The sequence below is a fragment of the Vulpes vulpes genome, chromosome 12, assembly GCF_048418805.1.
Source record: "Vulpes vulpes isolate BD-2025 chromosome 12, VulVul3, whole genome shotgun sequence".
Lineage (NCBI taxonomy): Eukaryota > Metazoa > Chordata > Mammalia > Carnivora > Canidae > Vulpes > Vulpes vulpes.
In genome coordinates, this window is record NC_132791.1 from 125099719 (window position 1) to 125112375 (window position 12657).

Consider the following 12657-nt stretch of genomic DNA (forward strand, 5'->3'; position numbering starts at 1 on the left):
CCTCGATAACAGTGACACCACCAGGATACCAGCCTACCTGTTTAAATGAAATCTCCATTTCTTTCCTATCAACTGCCACTGTGCTCCAATTAAAGTTATAGAAAAAAGGACAAAGGACAAACCTTTCCACCAATGATGAGACCAGCCGAAAAGTCATGATTCTTTCCTACTTTACGGAGAACCTCAAAGGTCTGATAGGCCAGTTCTCTCGTAGGTGATATAATCAGAACCCCCAGCCCATCTGTTGAGGTCCACTGCAGACGATACAAGGCTTCCAGCACCTCAAAAAGACAGCAAATTTGTGTTGAGTCCTTTAAGAAGGCAGCATTTTGATTTCCTGAACCAACAACCTTGCTCTTCCAAATCACAGGCATCTTCCAGGACACCTGGGTGGGTCAGTCAGTTGGGCATCTGCCTTCGGCTCAGGTTGTGATTTCGGGGTCCTGGGATCGAGCCCCACATTGGGCTCCCTACTCAGTAGGGAGCCTGCTTTTCCCTCTCCCTCTGCTCCTCCACACTGCTCATCCTCTCTTGCTTTCAAAATAAGTAAATAAAATCTTTAAAAAAAAAAAAAAAAAAGGCATCTTCCAAGCAGAAGACATACCAGTCACAAGTGTCATCCAATCAGAAAGAAGAAATTCTTTTTTTGCTTTTTCTTTTTCTTCCAGCCACCAGACCCCTCAAGTCATAGAGGGAAGGGAACATAAGCCCCGTGCAGGTCAGCTGCCGCCAGAGCTCTGCAGACAGGATACTGGTCATCTCTGAGGGGTATGTGCAGCCCTCAAACTATTAAAACAGATTTCGGGGAAATATCTGTCACAATTTTTTTTTAGGATTTTATTTATTTATGCATGAGAGACACGGAGAGAGAGGCAAAGACACAGGCAGAGGGAGAAGCAGGCCCCATGCAGGGAGCCCGATGTGGGACTCGATCCCAGGACTCTGGGATCACATGATCACACCTTGGGCTGAAGGCAGATGCTCAACCACTCAGCCACCCAGGTGCCCCCTGTCACCATTTTCTGAACAGAAACCACATTAAACTTTCATCTTTGTAGTCACTGTGTAATTACAGTGAAAGTTACGGAGAAACTGTTATGAAAAATTGGATTTAATGAAAAAATGGTTTTGCAATACTTGGAACAAAAACTCAAGTGTGATTTTTATAAGCCAATTATTTTGTAGGAATTAAATTATGAAACCAACTGCATAAATGAGATATAAGTAAATTCCTAAGAGGCTCTGTTGTCTTACTGCTCAAAAGGACAGCTATCAATGTCCTGGAAAATTCTCAACAAATCACTCAATCTCTCTTGAGTGCGTATTTCAGCTTTATCCTAAATAAGTGGCAAGTATAAATGCAACTGGCAGTTTTGCAAGCATGAGCAAATAAACAGCCTCCCCGGCCTTCCCCAGTGGAACCATTCTGACTTGCTACCATGGAACACCCACATACTCCAAGAATGTAAAGGCTTGTCAAGGCACAGCAATTCACTCATTCAAAAAGTTACTGAGTGCCTTCCACATGTAAGACAATCGTGCTGGGACAGGGAATATGATGGAGAACAGGATAGCTATGGCTCCCATTTGATAAAGTTTGCATTCTAGCCAAAGAAATCCAGCAGGAAACAACACTCTACATAATGATTTCTACCTAGGCACAGAATGTCTTAAAAACATGTAATAGTAGACCTGACCCAATACAAATAAACTACTTACTGGAACAAGGAAAGCCAAAGTCTTGCCAGATCCTGTTTTGGCAGCTCCAAGAACATCTTTACCTTGCAAAGCCAATCCAATGGTCTGCTTCTGTATCTCAGTTACCAAACGGTACTGGGCTTCTTGCAAACCTGCCAGTTCAGAGGGAAAGAGGGACACTTTAGAAAATCCCTGTAAAACAGGAACACCGGCTGAACTATGCCCCCTAAATATCCTACATTGAAGCCCTAATACCCAGTACCTTAGAATATGACAATATTCAGAAATAGGGCCTTTGAAGTGGAGATTAAGTTCAAATGAGCCCTGATCTGATGTAACTGGTGTCCTTATAAGAAGGGGAAATTTGGACACAGAGACACCAACGGTATGTCTGCACAGTGGTACCACCAAAGATGCAGCAAGACAGTGGTCATCTATAAGCCAAGGGCAGAGTCCTAGAACATACCCTTCCATAATGGCTCTCAGAGGAAACTAACCCTGCCAGCATCTCCATCTTTGAAATTCCAGCCTTCCATAATGGCTCTCAGAGGAAACTAACCCTGCCAGCATCTCCATCTTTGAAATTCCAGCCTCCAGAACTAATTAATTAGTTACAGAGAAAATTAATTTGTTGTTTTAGCAGCAGCCCCTCCAATCTGAGATTTTGTTATAGTGTCCCTAATACACTAATATAAAAGATAACACTTTTGTTTTCTTGTTCATTTTAACATAATTAGATTTTATTTTAATTACTGAGAGGCCCTGGCATCTTGTTTTCTCACTACTGTTCTACAGTCCACAAAGGATGAGAATGACGAATCAGAAAAACTGAATGATTAATATAGCTTCTTGGTGGTAGAGGTTCAAGATATCAAAATTATTTGCCAAAAAGTATCTTTCATGTTAAATGCTTTAAATCTTTTTTCATTTATTAAAAACATCAAGAAACTCAACAACATGTCCCAAGATCACCATAGGCCTACCTTTCAATGTTTTTTTGGACAAGGGGAAATCTGAAAATCTTGTGATTTCATTTACATTTATCTGAAAAAAAGAAAAAGAAGATTGTGTCACCTAAGACAAAATCATGTACTCTATAATTCATCTATTTTACAACAAAGCCATTTTTGGTCTACATTGTGCTGCCTGGCTAGTCCTTGGTACTACACGACTGAATTCAATCATCACTTCCAATTAAAAACCATCATTCCTTCTACAAAGAAATATGCCTTAAGGAAGCTGTCATGAATCAAAAATATAAGCTTGTAACAATTTAAATTGGTTTAAAGAAAAAAACACCTCATTCATTCGAAACACACACCACCGCTACCCTCCTTCACCTCTGAGAACACAGTAAGTCATCACCACATCAATTTTAGGAAGACACTCTACTTTCAGCCCATCAAGGAATATTATGAAATAAGGGGGAAAATGACTCTGAGCCACAGAGCACAATGAGAATACTTCTATTTACACACTTTGGAGAACAGATTGAAGTTAATTAAAGAAATGTATCTTGTTAGCACAAATCTTTTTGGGCTTTAACCATAAGTCAGTGGCAAACCAAATCCAACCTGACAACTCTTCACCTGCGGGTACAGTGAAGGAGGGAGTATTACTTAACCATCACCAGAAGAAAATGTCTCAGTCACGCTTTGAAGCCACAATAACTAACATTTTGCCCTTTAACTTTATATTATCTAAATGTTCATTACTGATTTCTTCATTAGTATAAACCCAATTTTCTGAATTTAATTTCAGCTACTCAGGAGAATTATTTTATTACAGATGCTGAAAGCAGGAACTCCTGTTCAGATCTGGGAATATGCTGCCAAATTATTTATGATTCACAAAAGGGAAAAGTTGCATTTGTAAGGTTCATTTATTTAAATTACACTCCAGGCAGTAAAGGGATGACAGCTTTTATTGCATTTTACAGTCTACGTATCATCTTTCCCGTATTCTTAATGTAGCCCAGACAGGGTTATCCCCTGTCCTCACATGCTGAAAACACAAACACTAAAACATCGCCTTAATCTCTACAAATCATTCCAGAGAAGAGTGGAATAATCAGCACACCCACATTAGAAAGAGAAAAGTTCATTATAATAACCTGTCCCATCAGGGAACTTTAATTGGAAGATAAATCTCCCGAACACAACATCAAAATTAGGCACAGTCCACCCATGCACTTGTGATATGATCAGCTAAAAAGCTGTTTTCACAAAGGAAATGCTTCTAGGAGGAGTAGAGGAGCCTCCATCAGAGACACAGCACAGGCAAAGTGGGCTACTCCAAGGAAATACTGCACACCTATCTTTAGTCGGCTAATGTCCTAAATGGACAGTCTGAAAGAATTGAACTGTTCCAGCACTCTCTGGGCCATTAAGCTATACAACGCATTCTTATAAGTCGAAGAAATGGAAGGACTAAAATCTACTGATGAACTAGAACAAGTCAGCAAACTATGGCCCAATCCAATCTGCTGCCTGTTCTTGCAGTTTTCCCAGAGCATAACTACAACCACTCACTTTCATATCATCTATGCAGTTGTGACAGAGATCACATGGTCCACAAAACCTAATATTGACTATCTGGCCTATTACAGAAAAAGGTTACCGACCCTGTTCCAGAAGACTCTTGATTACATTCCAAGGAATACTTAGAAGCCAGAGAAGTCAGCTACGGTTCCTACAAACAAAATAAAACTCTATCTCCCCTTTAACCCATTTTCTTCTTCAGCTCTATTCTTCTAATGTTCACACTCCCTCTGAAATGTGTATAACTCTTCTAAATTCAGAGAACGGATGTTTCACTGACAGTACTTGTTCAGAAATTCCCACCACCGTTGGGAAAGCTGGAGGGTATGGAAGGGAGAATAGGGTGGATATCACTGATCACCTCCCTGTACTTCTTTCAACTCTCTTCTTCTCACAAAAGTGAATAATGTTTTCACATTCTCAAAGCAGCAGAAGAAAATATAAGAACGTCCTAGAATGCTCCATCTACTGCAATCATGACAAGAAAAGCAACCTGCCACAAACCATGTCAAATTCTGATCAGGGCCGGAACACGTGGATTAGACAGGGCTCACCTACAGCACCAGCTGATTACTATCAAAGAAAGTCTAAATGAATCCCAGGTGCAATGGAGTCATTAAGCAATAGTGACGACAGCTGCTGAACTGAAACACAGAGCTCAACATTTCTCAACCAGTTTCAACCCCCAACTCCCCTTCAGAACCCCCAGCACACACCCCCTACCCAGTGGCCTTAGAAATAAACTACCCAGATCTCCAGCTGCAGAAACATAGTTTCTGCAGTAGTTGATCCTCCAGATCCACCTGCCAGGGCCGTGCTTCCCAAGCTGTTCCCAGTGACTGTGCATAGCGGCATGACTGGAGACCCACTCCTGCAGAATGGGAGAGTCCCTTCAAGGGCAACGCTGGCTGCAGGACATCCCAAGAGCAGAAGCTTTCTTAGACTGAGCTCTAGCCTGAGATTCTTCCTACTGGCACCTCCTTCTGTCTTCCCTCCCTTCCCTATTTCTGTTCCTTCTCCTTTACTTCTGCAGACATTTCCCCCGATCAATCTCCAATTCACTTAATCCCAACTTGGCATCAACCTCTCAGAAGACCTAAGACCTAGACTATACCAACCATCTCCACAGCCTTTACAGCTTGGCTATGTTCTCCAATTGCCCCCAGAGACTCCCCACTGTTTCCAGAGAAAGTCTCTAAAAAGGGCCTCCGTATGAATTTCCCACAAGTGCTGAAACAAATGATAACCAACAGTGGCTTAAACCAACATAAATGTATTAACTTATAACTCTGGAAGTCAGAAGTCCAACATGGGTCTCAGTAAGCTAAAGTTCTTTCTGGCAACCATGGGAGAGAATCCATCCCTTGCTTTCTCCAGCACCTACAGACCACCTACTTCCTTGGATTGGCTTACATCCCCCTTCCATCTTCAAAACCAATCAGCAATGGACTTCTGGTCTTCCTCACTACACAGCATTTCCACACTGACTCTTCTGCCTCCTTCCTCCACATTTCAGGACCCTTTGGTCATCACACTGGGCCTACCTGGATAATCCAGATTTCCTATTTTAAAATCAGCTGATCTGCAACCTTAATTACCCTTTACCATGTAACATTCACAGGCTCAGGGTTAGGATGCAGCCATCTTTAGGAGGCCATTATTCTCACAACTACAGCCTCCAAAATCAATGACAATCCATCTCTGACCCTCTCCTGCAACCTCATCAGAAGCCAGTTCAGGAACACATAGCACACTCCACAGAGTATCTTCCCCTCAAAGAACACCACACATTTTCACATCTTTTTGTATACCCTCGTGTTGCTCCCTCGACCTACAATGTTCTTGCTAATCTTTTATGTCTGGAAAACACATCATTCAAGAACTAGCTCCACTCTTGGCTACCACAAACTGCTGGACAGTTTGCACCCTATACAAAGGCATATGGGGGCTGAAATCCCGCTCACACTCAGCTCCATAAGCTAGGCCTGAGGCTGCAACCACAAGGAGGAAAGGCAACAGGCCCAGGCGAAACACATTTTTCTAACTCATCTAGCCAAGGGCAGGGACAGAAAAATTCAACCTCCTTCCCCCTAATTACACTACCATCTAACTCCACAGTGCCCTACATATTTAGGATTACAACATTTATCAAAATGTATCAACCCCCACATCCCCCAGAGACACAGGTATGTATTTTTTCCCATCTATTTTGACCTAGGCCTCAATAAATACCTTATCAAAGTATTCCAAATGTTTCTAAATTAAATTGTTCAGTATTTTACCAATGAGGCTACTGACCACCACCCTTGTATTACAAATATACTGAAATAGACGTTTTATGCACTGGTACTATCATCTGAGGCACTCTGTAGTGAGTTTCCTAGGCCTGACCTAACCTGAAACCAGTTACCAACCAGAATAAAGCCATCTGGAAAAGGTCTTCATGCACCAAACCACATCGAAACACTGAGTGCCTGCTCCAGGCAAGCACTGTGCAACCAGTGTCTGGGAAATACAAAGGTGAGAGTGTTGATGGTTTCTGACCTTCAGAGGTTCATGCAGGAGTTAAGAAGTTATAGAAAGAAGCCAATTATCACAGCCTGGTGATAATGGTATAATAAAGCTCTATACAAAATGTTACGGACACAACAGTCCTAACCCCATTTGGGGAGGTCAGGAAGAGAAGTTTAAATCTTGAAGGACTGGTAGGTGTTCCTAGAGTGGGAGAATGGAGATGCTCACTCAAGTGGTAGAAACATCAAGTACAGAACAAGAAGCATGGGGGACTAGGGTCCTGGGCAGCTCAATCAGTCAAGCATCTGCCTTCAACTCAGGTCATGATCTCAGGGTCCTGAGATCAAGCTCTGCATCAGGCTCCCCGCTCCACCAGGAGCCTGCTTGTCCCTCCTCATGCTCATGTGTGCTCTCAAATAAGTAAAATCTTTGAATAATCTTTAAAAAAGAAGCAGCAGCATCAGTTATCAGGGAGTATGGCCAACTCACAAAACTAGAAGTTGCTCCTGCACATATGCTTATCACACACCACTTGGTTTACATATGTCACCTCTTTGAGCCTTACTACACTCTGGGTAGTTAGTAATCTCTGCTGAATGAAAGAAACAGACTCAGGAATATTAAGAACTTAGCTAGTCAATACCCAAACAGAATGAGATTTTTTTTATTATTTATTTATTCATGAGAGACACAGAGAGACAGAGAGAGGCAGAGAGACAGGCAGAGGGAGAGGCAGGCTCCCTCCATGCAGGGAGCCTGATGTGGGACTCGATCCGGGGACTCCGGGATCACACCCTGGGCTGAAAGCAGGCGCCAAACCGCTGAGCCACCCAGGGATCCCCCTGAGTGAGATTTAAACCAGGTGTGCCTGGTCACAAATAACTTACTCTTCTGCTGCGGAACGTGCTGACACACTAAAGTACTTGACCATTTTCCTGAAAGTAATTGTGAGCCAAGGGAGGGTTTTAATCTGGAGTAAGGTGATTGGATTTTCATCTAGGAAAGAATCATTCTACCTGCAATATGAAGATAGATTAGAGGATGATAAGGCCTAAGGGTCAAATCCAGCCATGAGATTTCCTAATTGAAGTTTTGTTGGAAGTTTTGTTGAAAACAACTATACCCATTTAAGTATTTTTACGTTAGGTTTTGTGTTACAAGGCAGAGTTAAGTAGTTCCACCCTTCTGACCTGCAAAGCTAAAACCATTTACTATCTGATCCTTTACAAAGCTTGCTAATCCCCATTATAAGCAACAGCTACTATAGTAATCCATGCAAGAGATGATGAGGCCTGAACTAAGGCATAGCCTGGGGTTTGGGATTTGGGGGCTGGGGGGGGGGGGGAAGCATGGGGGGGGTGCCTGGAGTAACATTTAAAAAAATTTTAAAGGCAGAAGAGATTATCAGTATGACTGGATGTATGACCACTGAAAGGGAAGTCTCTAGGATTACTTGTACGTTTCTAGCTCAGTAGTCTGCTTAGATAGTGGGGCCAGCATGTGGTGCGCCAAGTATCAGCCCCAAGATGTCCATATGCTAACTTCCAGAACTGTGAATATTGTCTTAGATGGCAAAAGTGATTCTGTACAGGTCATTATTAAAGATCTTGAGATGAAAAAAAAAAAAAAAAAAAAAAAGATCTTGAGATGGGAAATTATTCTCAATATTCTGGGTGGGCCCTAAATGCAATACAAAGCATCCTTATTTAAGAACGGCAGAAGTAGATTTGACACAGAACCCAAGGTAATGTGTCCATGGAGACAAAGTTTGGAGTGTGCATCCACAAGCCAAGGAATGCAGCCACCAGGAGGGAGAAGTGAGAAGCAGGAAGAAATGGATTTTCCCTGAGAGCCTCCCGATGGACCATGGCCCTGCTGACACCTTGATTCCAGCACAGTGAAACAGATTTCAGACTTCTGGCTTTCAGAACTACGAGAGAACAAATTTCTGTTGTTTTAAGCCATGAAGTTTGTGGCAATTTGTTACAGTGGCAAGAGGGAACTAAAACGGTGAATTTTGGAGTCAAAGATAATGACCTTGTGTATTTAAAATATTCTGACAGGTAAAGACATCCACAGCACCATCGGAAAAAAAGAATATGAACTCAGAGGAGCTGTGGGTAGAATACAAAAGGGAGCCAATAACCCACAAGAATAAGCACTGGGATTACAAAAAAGAGAAGAAAGGCTGGGACTATACCCCTTAAACAAGTCTGGTTAGATAAAGAAGACTCTAAAATGCAATCAATGGTTTCTTAAAATGGTGTGTGTATGTCAATAGTAGTAATAATGTAACAGCTAATATATTTATGTGTATCAGGCATTGTGCAGATAAGCTTTAGAGTTACCAACTTCTCCAGACAACTTATAAAACAGGTATTACTATGCCTTTTAAAGATAAGACAAGGGAAGCAGAGTAAGTAACCTGCCCACACATTCAACTGGTGACCAAAAGCCAGGATCAAATCATCATTTACCTTACCTCAAAAGCCTAAACAAAGACAAAGGCTATCTATCTGATCTTCTTGTTGACCTAAGGGTCCTTTAAAGGAAAGCCATACCAGCATGACACTTGATGACTATAATTCCCGAAATGTCCCACATATTAAATCCTTGACTACACCGCAGTAGAAGGGGCAATTACTGGGAGGGGAGTGAGGTGGGTGACGGCCAACACATCGGGTTGGGGGGCGGGGGGCGCAAGAGGTCAAAATGGTAACCACAGGGCTATTCAGAACATCGAGTACAATGGGGGATGGCAGGTGCCAGACCCACACCAGGAGCCCAGCTTTCCTGTGCCAATTCCTGGGCGGGGACACGAATCAGGGAGAGAAAATAAGCACAAGAAGGGACGCAGATGGGGCGTGAGGCTTTGGACTTGGAAAGCCACGGGTATCTAGGTTGCAATCCCACACCACCTACCAACATGTGAGCTGAAAGCAAGTACGTTATCTTCTCGGAGCCTCCACGCTCTCACCTGTAAAATGGGAATAAGACCCAGACCCGGTTCAGGTCAAATAGTTAACGTGAAGCACAGGGTTAGGGGCTGAAATCGTAGGTGTCGTCAGTATGACTACTGTCGTTAGTACCACTGTTATTACCCCGTTTCACTACTAACTCGTCGCTCTTAAAGAGCCACTGCAGCCCCATCATTTTTACCGAGCAGGGCGGCGAGCAGAAGAGCGACTGGAGGGTCCAGAGCCTGGTCCGCGGGGCCGGGCACACCACCTGTGGGGCCTCAACTGTGCTGGGGGGCCCGGCCGCCCCTGTCACCCCAGCCCACCCCGTCTCCAGCCCCCCTTCGCCCCACCCATGACAGGTCTCTCATCGCCGCGAGGACGCGCAGCCCCGCGGCCCGCCCGCCCCGCCGCCCCCGGCCTCACCTTCTCGTAGTTCTGCGTGAGGCGGCTGATGGCCTCGCGTTCCACCTGCCACTCGGGCTTCTTCAGCTGCTTCCTCAACTGCTTCTTTTGGCTCTGCTTATGGCTGTGTTTCTTCTTCCAACGGTTGAAGCTCCGCACCGGGTCGGGCCGGCCGCCCGGCCCCCGAGAGTCGGCAGTTTTGCCCATAACAGCAGCGGCGGCGACAGAGCAGACCTCCCCGGACACGAGAAGCCTCAGGCCAGCCGGACCGTCCGCAGTGAGGAGACGCGGAACCAGCGTGGGGACAGAGAGGCGACGGCGCGTGCGCGGAACCCGGAGCCCGCCCCCGAGCTTTTGAAACCGGGGCACGCGCCGTTGACTGCAAGCGAAGACTGAACGCTGATTGGCTACTTGGATTCCGCAGGGCGTAGCGGGCAAGCCGCGGGGAGACGGAGGAGGAGCGATCTGAGGAAGAGGGCGGGGCTAGCGGCGCCTGGCGAGCGCCGGCTCTTTAAATGGGCGCATGCGCACGGGTTGCTGTTACTATGGTGACGTCACACGACTCGCTTCAGGGTTGTTAGCACACGCTTGCCCTGGGTTTAATCTTGGCAAAGCGTGCGCTTACGTACTCGTGCACACTCTCACGCACACGCGCACTTGCCCAAAGCTCAAACACCTATTTAATAGCTTCCGATTTGAATCTGAGTCAGGATACTGCCCCAGGAATTAAAAAAATGAGTATTCTATATCTTAATGTCCCTGTTTTTGCAGACCCCTCAGACTCCGCTGCAGCAGCAGCAGGAAACAAGCAGAATTGAACTGAATTTGCCTTAAAATGCAGTTATGAAGACAAAATGAAAACAAAAAATAAAGAATTGGAAGAAAAGTTATTTGCAAGTTGGCCATTTACATGAATCGGCCTTCAATGAATGGGGGGAGGCTAAGATTTTATTGATTCATGAGACACAGAAGAGAGGCAGAGACATAGGCAGAGGAAGAAGCAGACTCCCCACTGAGCGAGGAATCCTGATGTGGGACTCGATCCCAGGACCCCGGAATCAAACCTGAGCCACAGGCAGATGCTCAATAACTGAGCCACCCAGGTGCCCAATGAATTGGTTTTTTGACACATTTATCTACAGTGACCACTAGTATACACTGGATAGAGATGAGGGCAGAGCTGTGGCAGGGAAAGAGATTAGGCTCAAAGTTCACATGCAGGCTGTTCAGGCCCTCATATTATTTTTCAGTGCCATATAGCCAGATGACTACCCCCAAACACATGCCCATTCCCTAGACAGAAGATGATTGGGGAAGCAGAGACTGTGACCCAGGGAATCTTCACACCCAGGGTCCCTAGATGTGGTGGAGGGTAATGGTCAATAAAGGGAAGTTATTTAAGTTTCTATATACATCCACAAAAAATTAAAGATAGAATGACCCTATGATCCAACAATACTATTTCTGGATGTACACACAGAAGAATTGAAAGCAGGGTCTGAAATAGATGTTTACAAACCCGTATTCATAACAGCATTATTCCCAATATCTAAAAGGTGAAAGCAGCCTATGTGTCCATCCAAGAATACTGGATAAGCAAAAAGTGTTATATAGGTATGTTGGAATACTATCAGGCCTTAAAAACAAAAGAAATCCTGACAATGCTGCAATGTGGATGAACCTTGAGGACATCATGGTGAGCGAAATTAGCCAGTCACAAAAAAGTCCTGTGTGAATCCACTTGTCTGAGATATTTAGGGAGTCAAAATCAGAAATGAAAATAGAATAGAGGTTGACAGGGACATGGGAAGTTACTGCTTAATAAGTATAGAGTATAGTTCAGTTTTGTGGGATGAAAATAGTTTTGGAGGTTGGTAGCACAACAATGGGAATGTACTTAATGGCCACAGAACGATACACCTAAAAATGGTTTAAGTGGTAAATTTCACTTTATCACAATTTTTAAAATTGTTTTAAGTATCTATATACTATGAATGAGGCTCTCAGCTCTATTACTCTCTTCCTAAAGCTAAAGCAGCTAGGTGTATACATACCTCCAGAAAAAAAAAAAAAAAAAAACCCTGAAAGAGTCATCCCTAGGAAAAATGGCCCAAGAGACAGACCTGGACCTGATAGCATTTATGCAACCACCAAAGAAATAGCAGGTTGCTAAACTGCCTCATCTCTTCAGTGAAGCCCACTCTTCATGAGCTCTCCCATGCACTAGTCATTTCTAATCAGCCCTACTCAAATATTAAAGAGTAATAAAAACCACCAAATGTTTCAGGAAATTCTTTAACTTAAATGTTGGAAGCTAAACCTAATAAACCAACGCAGAAAGCAAAAGAAATCTTCCAAAGAAATAATTAATATTTTTAGAAACATAAGGCATTGCTACCCATGAAAAAGAACAAAAACTATTCAGAGAATGGAATAGAACTCTTAATAGAAATGATTTTGTTTGTAATGGAAATCAAATTTTTGACATAAAATAATAGAAAATTTGAAGTCTAATCACAACGAACTCACTCTCACATTCTGAA

At 43.6% G+C, this 12657-nt stretch overlaps 1 protein-coding gene across 1 annotated transcript in view; it reads right to left on the reverse strand.

Annotated features, from left to right (window-relative positions):
* The window catches only part of DDX10 (DEAD-box helicase 10), a 252620-nt gene extending 242099 nt beyond the window's left edge, over positions 1–10521 (reverse strand). The window contains exons 1-4 of the mRNA XM_026006796.2: positions 10136–10521; positions 2682–2742; positions 1720–1850; positions 123–281 (exon numbers count right to left, since the gene is read on the reverse strand). Of these exons, the coding sequence (XP_025862581.1) occupies positions 123–281; positions 1720–1850; positions 2682–2742; positions 10136–10321 (537 nt within the window). The 5' untranslated portion in view covers positions 10322–10521. The remainder of the gene's footprint in view (positions 1–122; positions 282–1719; positions 1851–2681; positions 2743–10135) is intronic.
* Positions 10522–12657: the final 2136 nt, after the last annotated feature.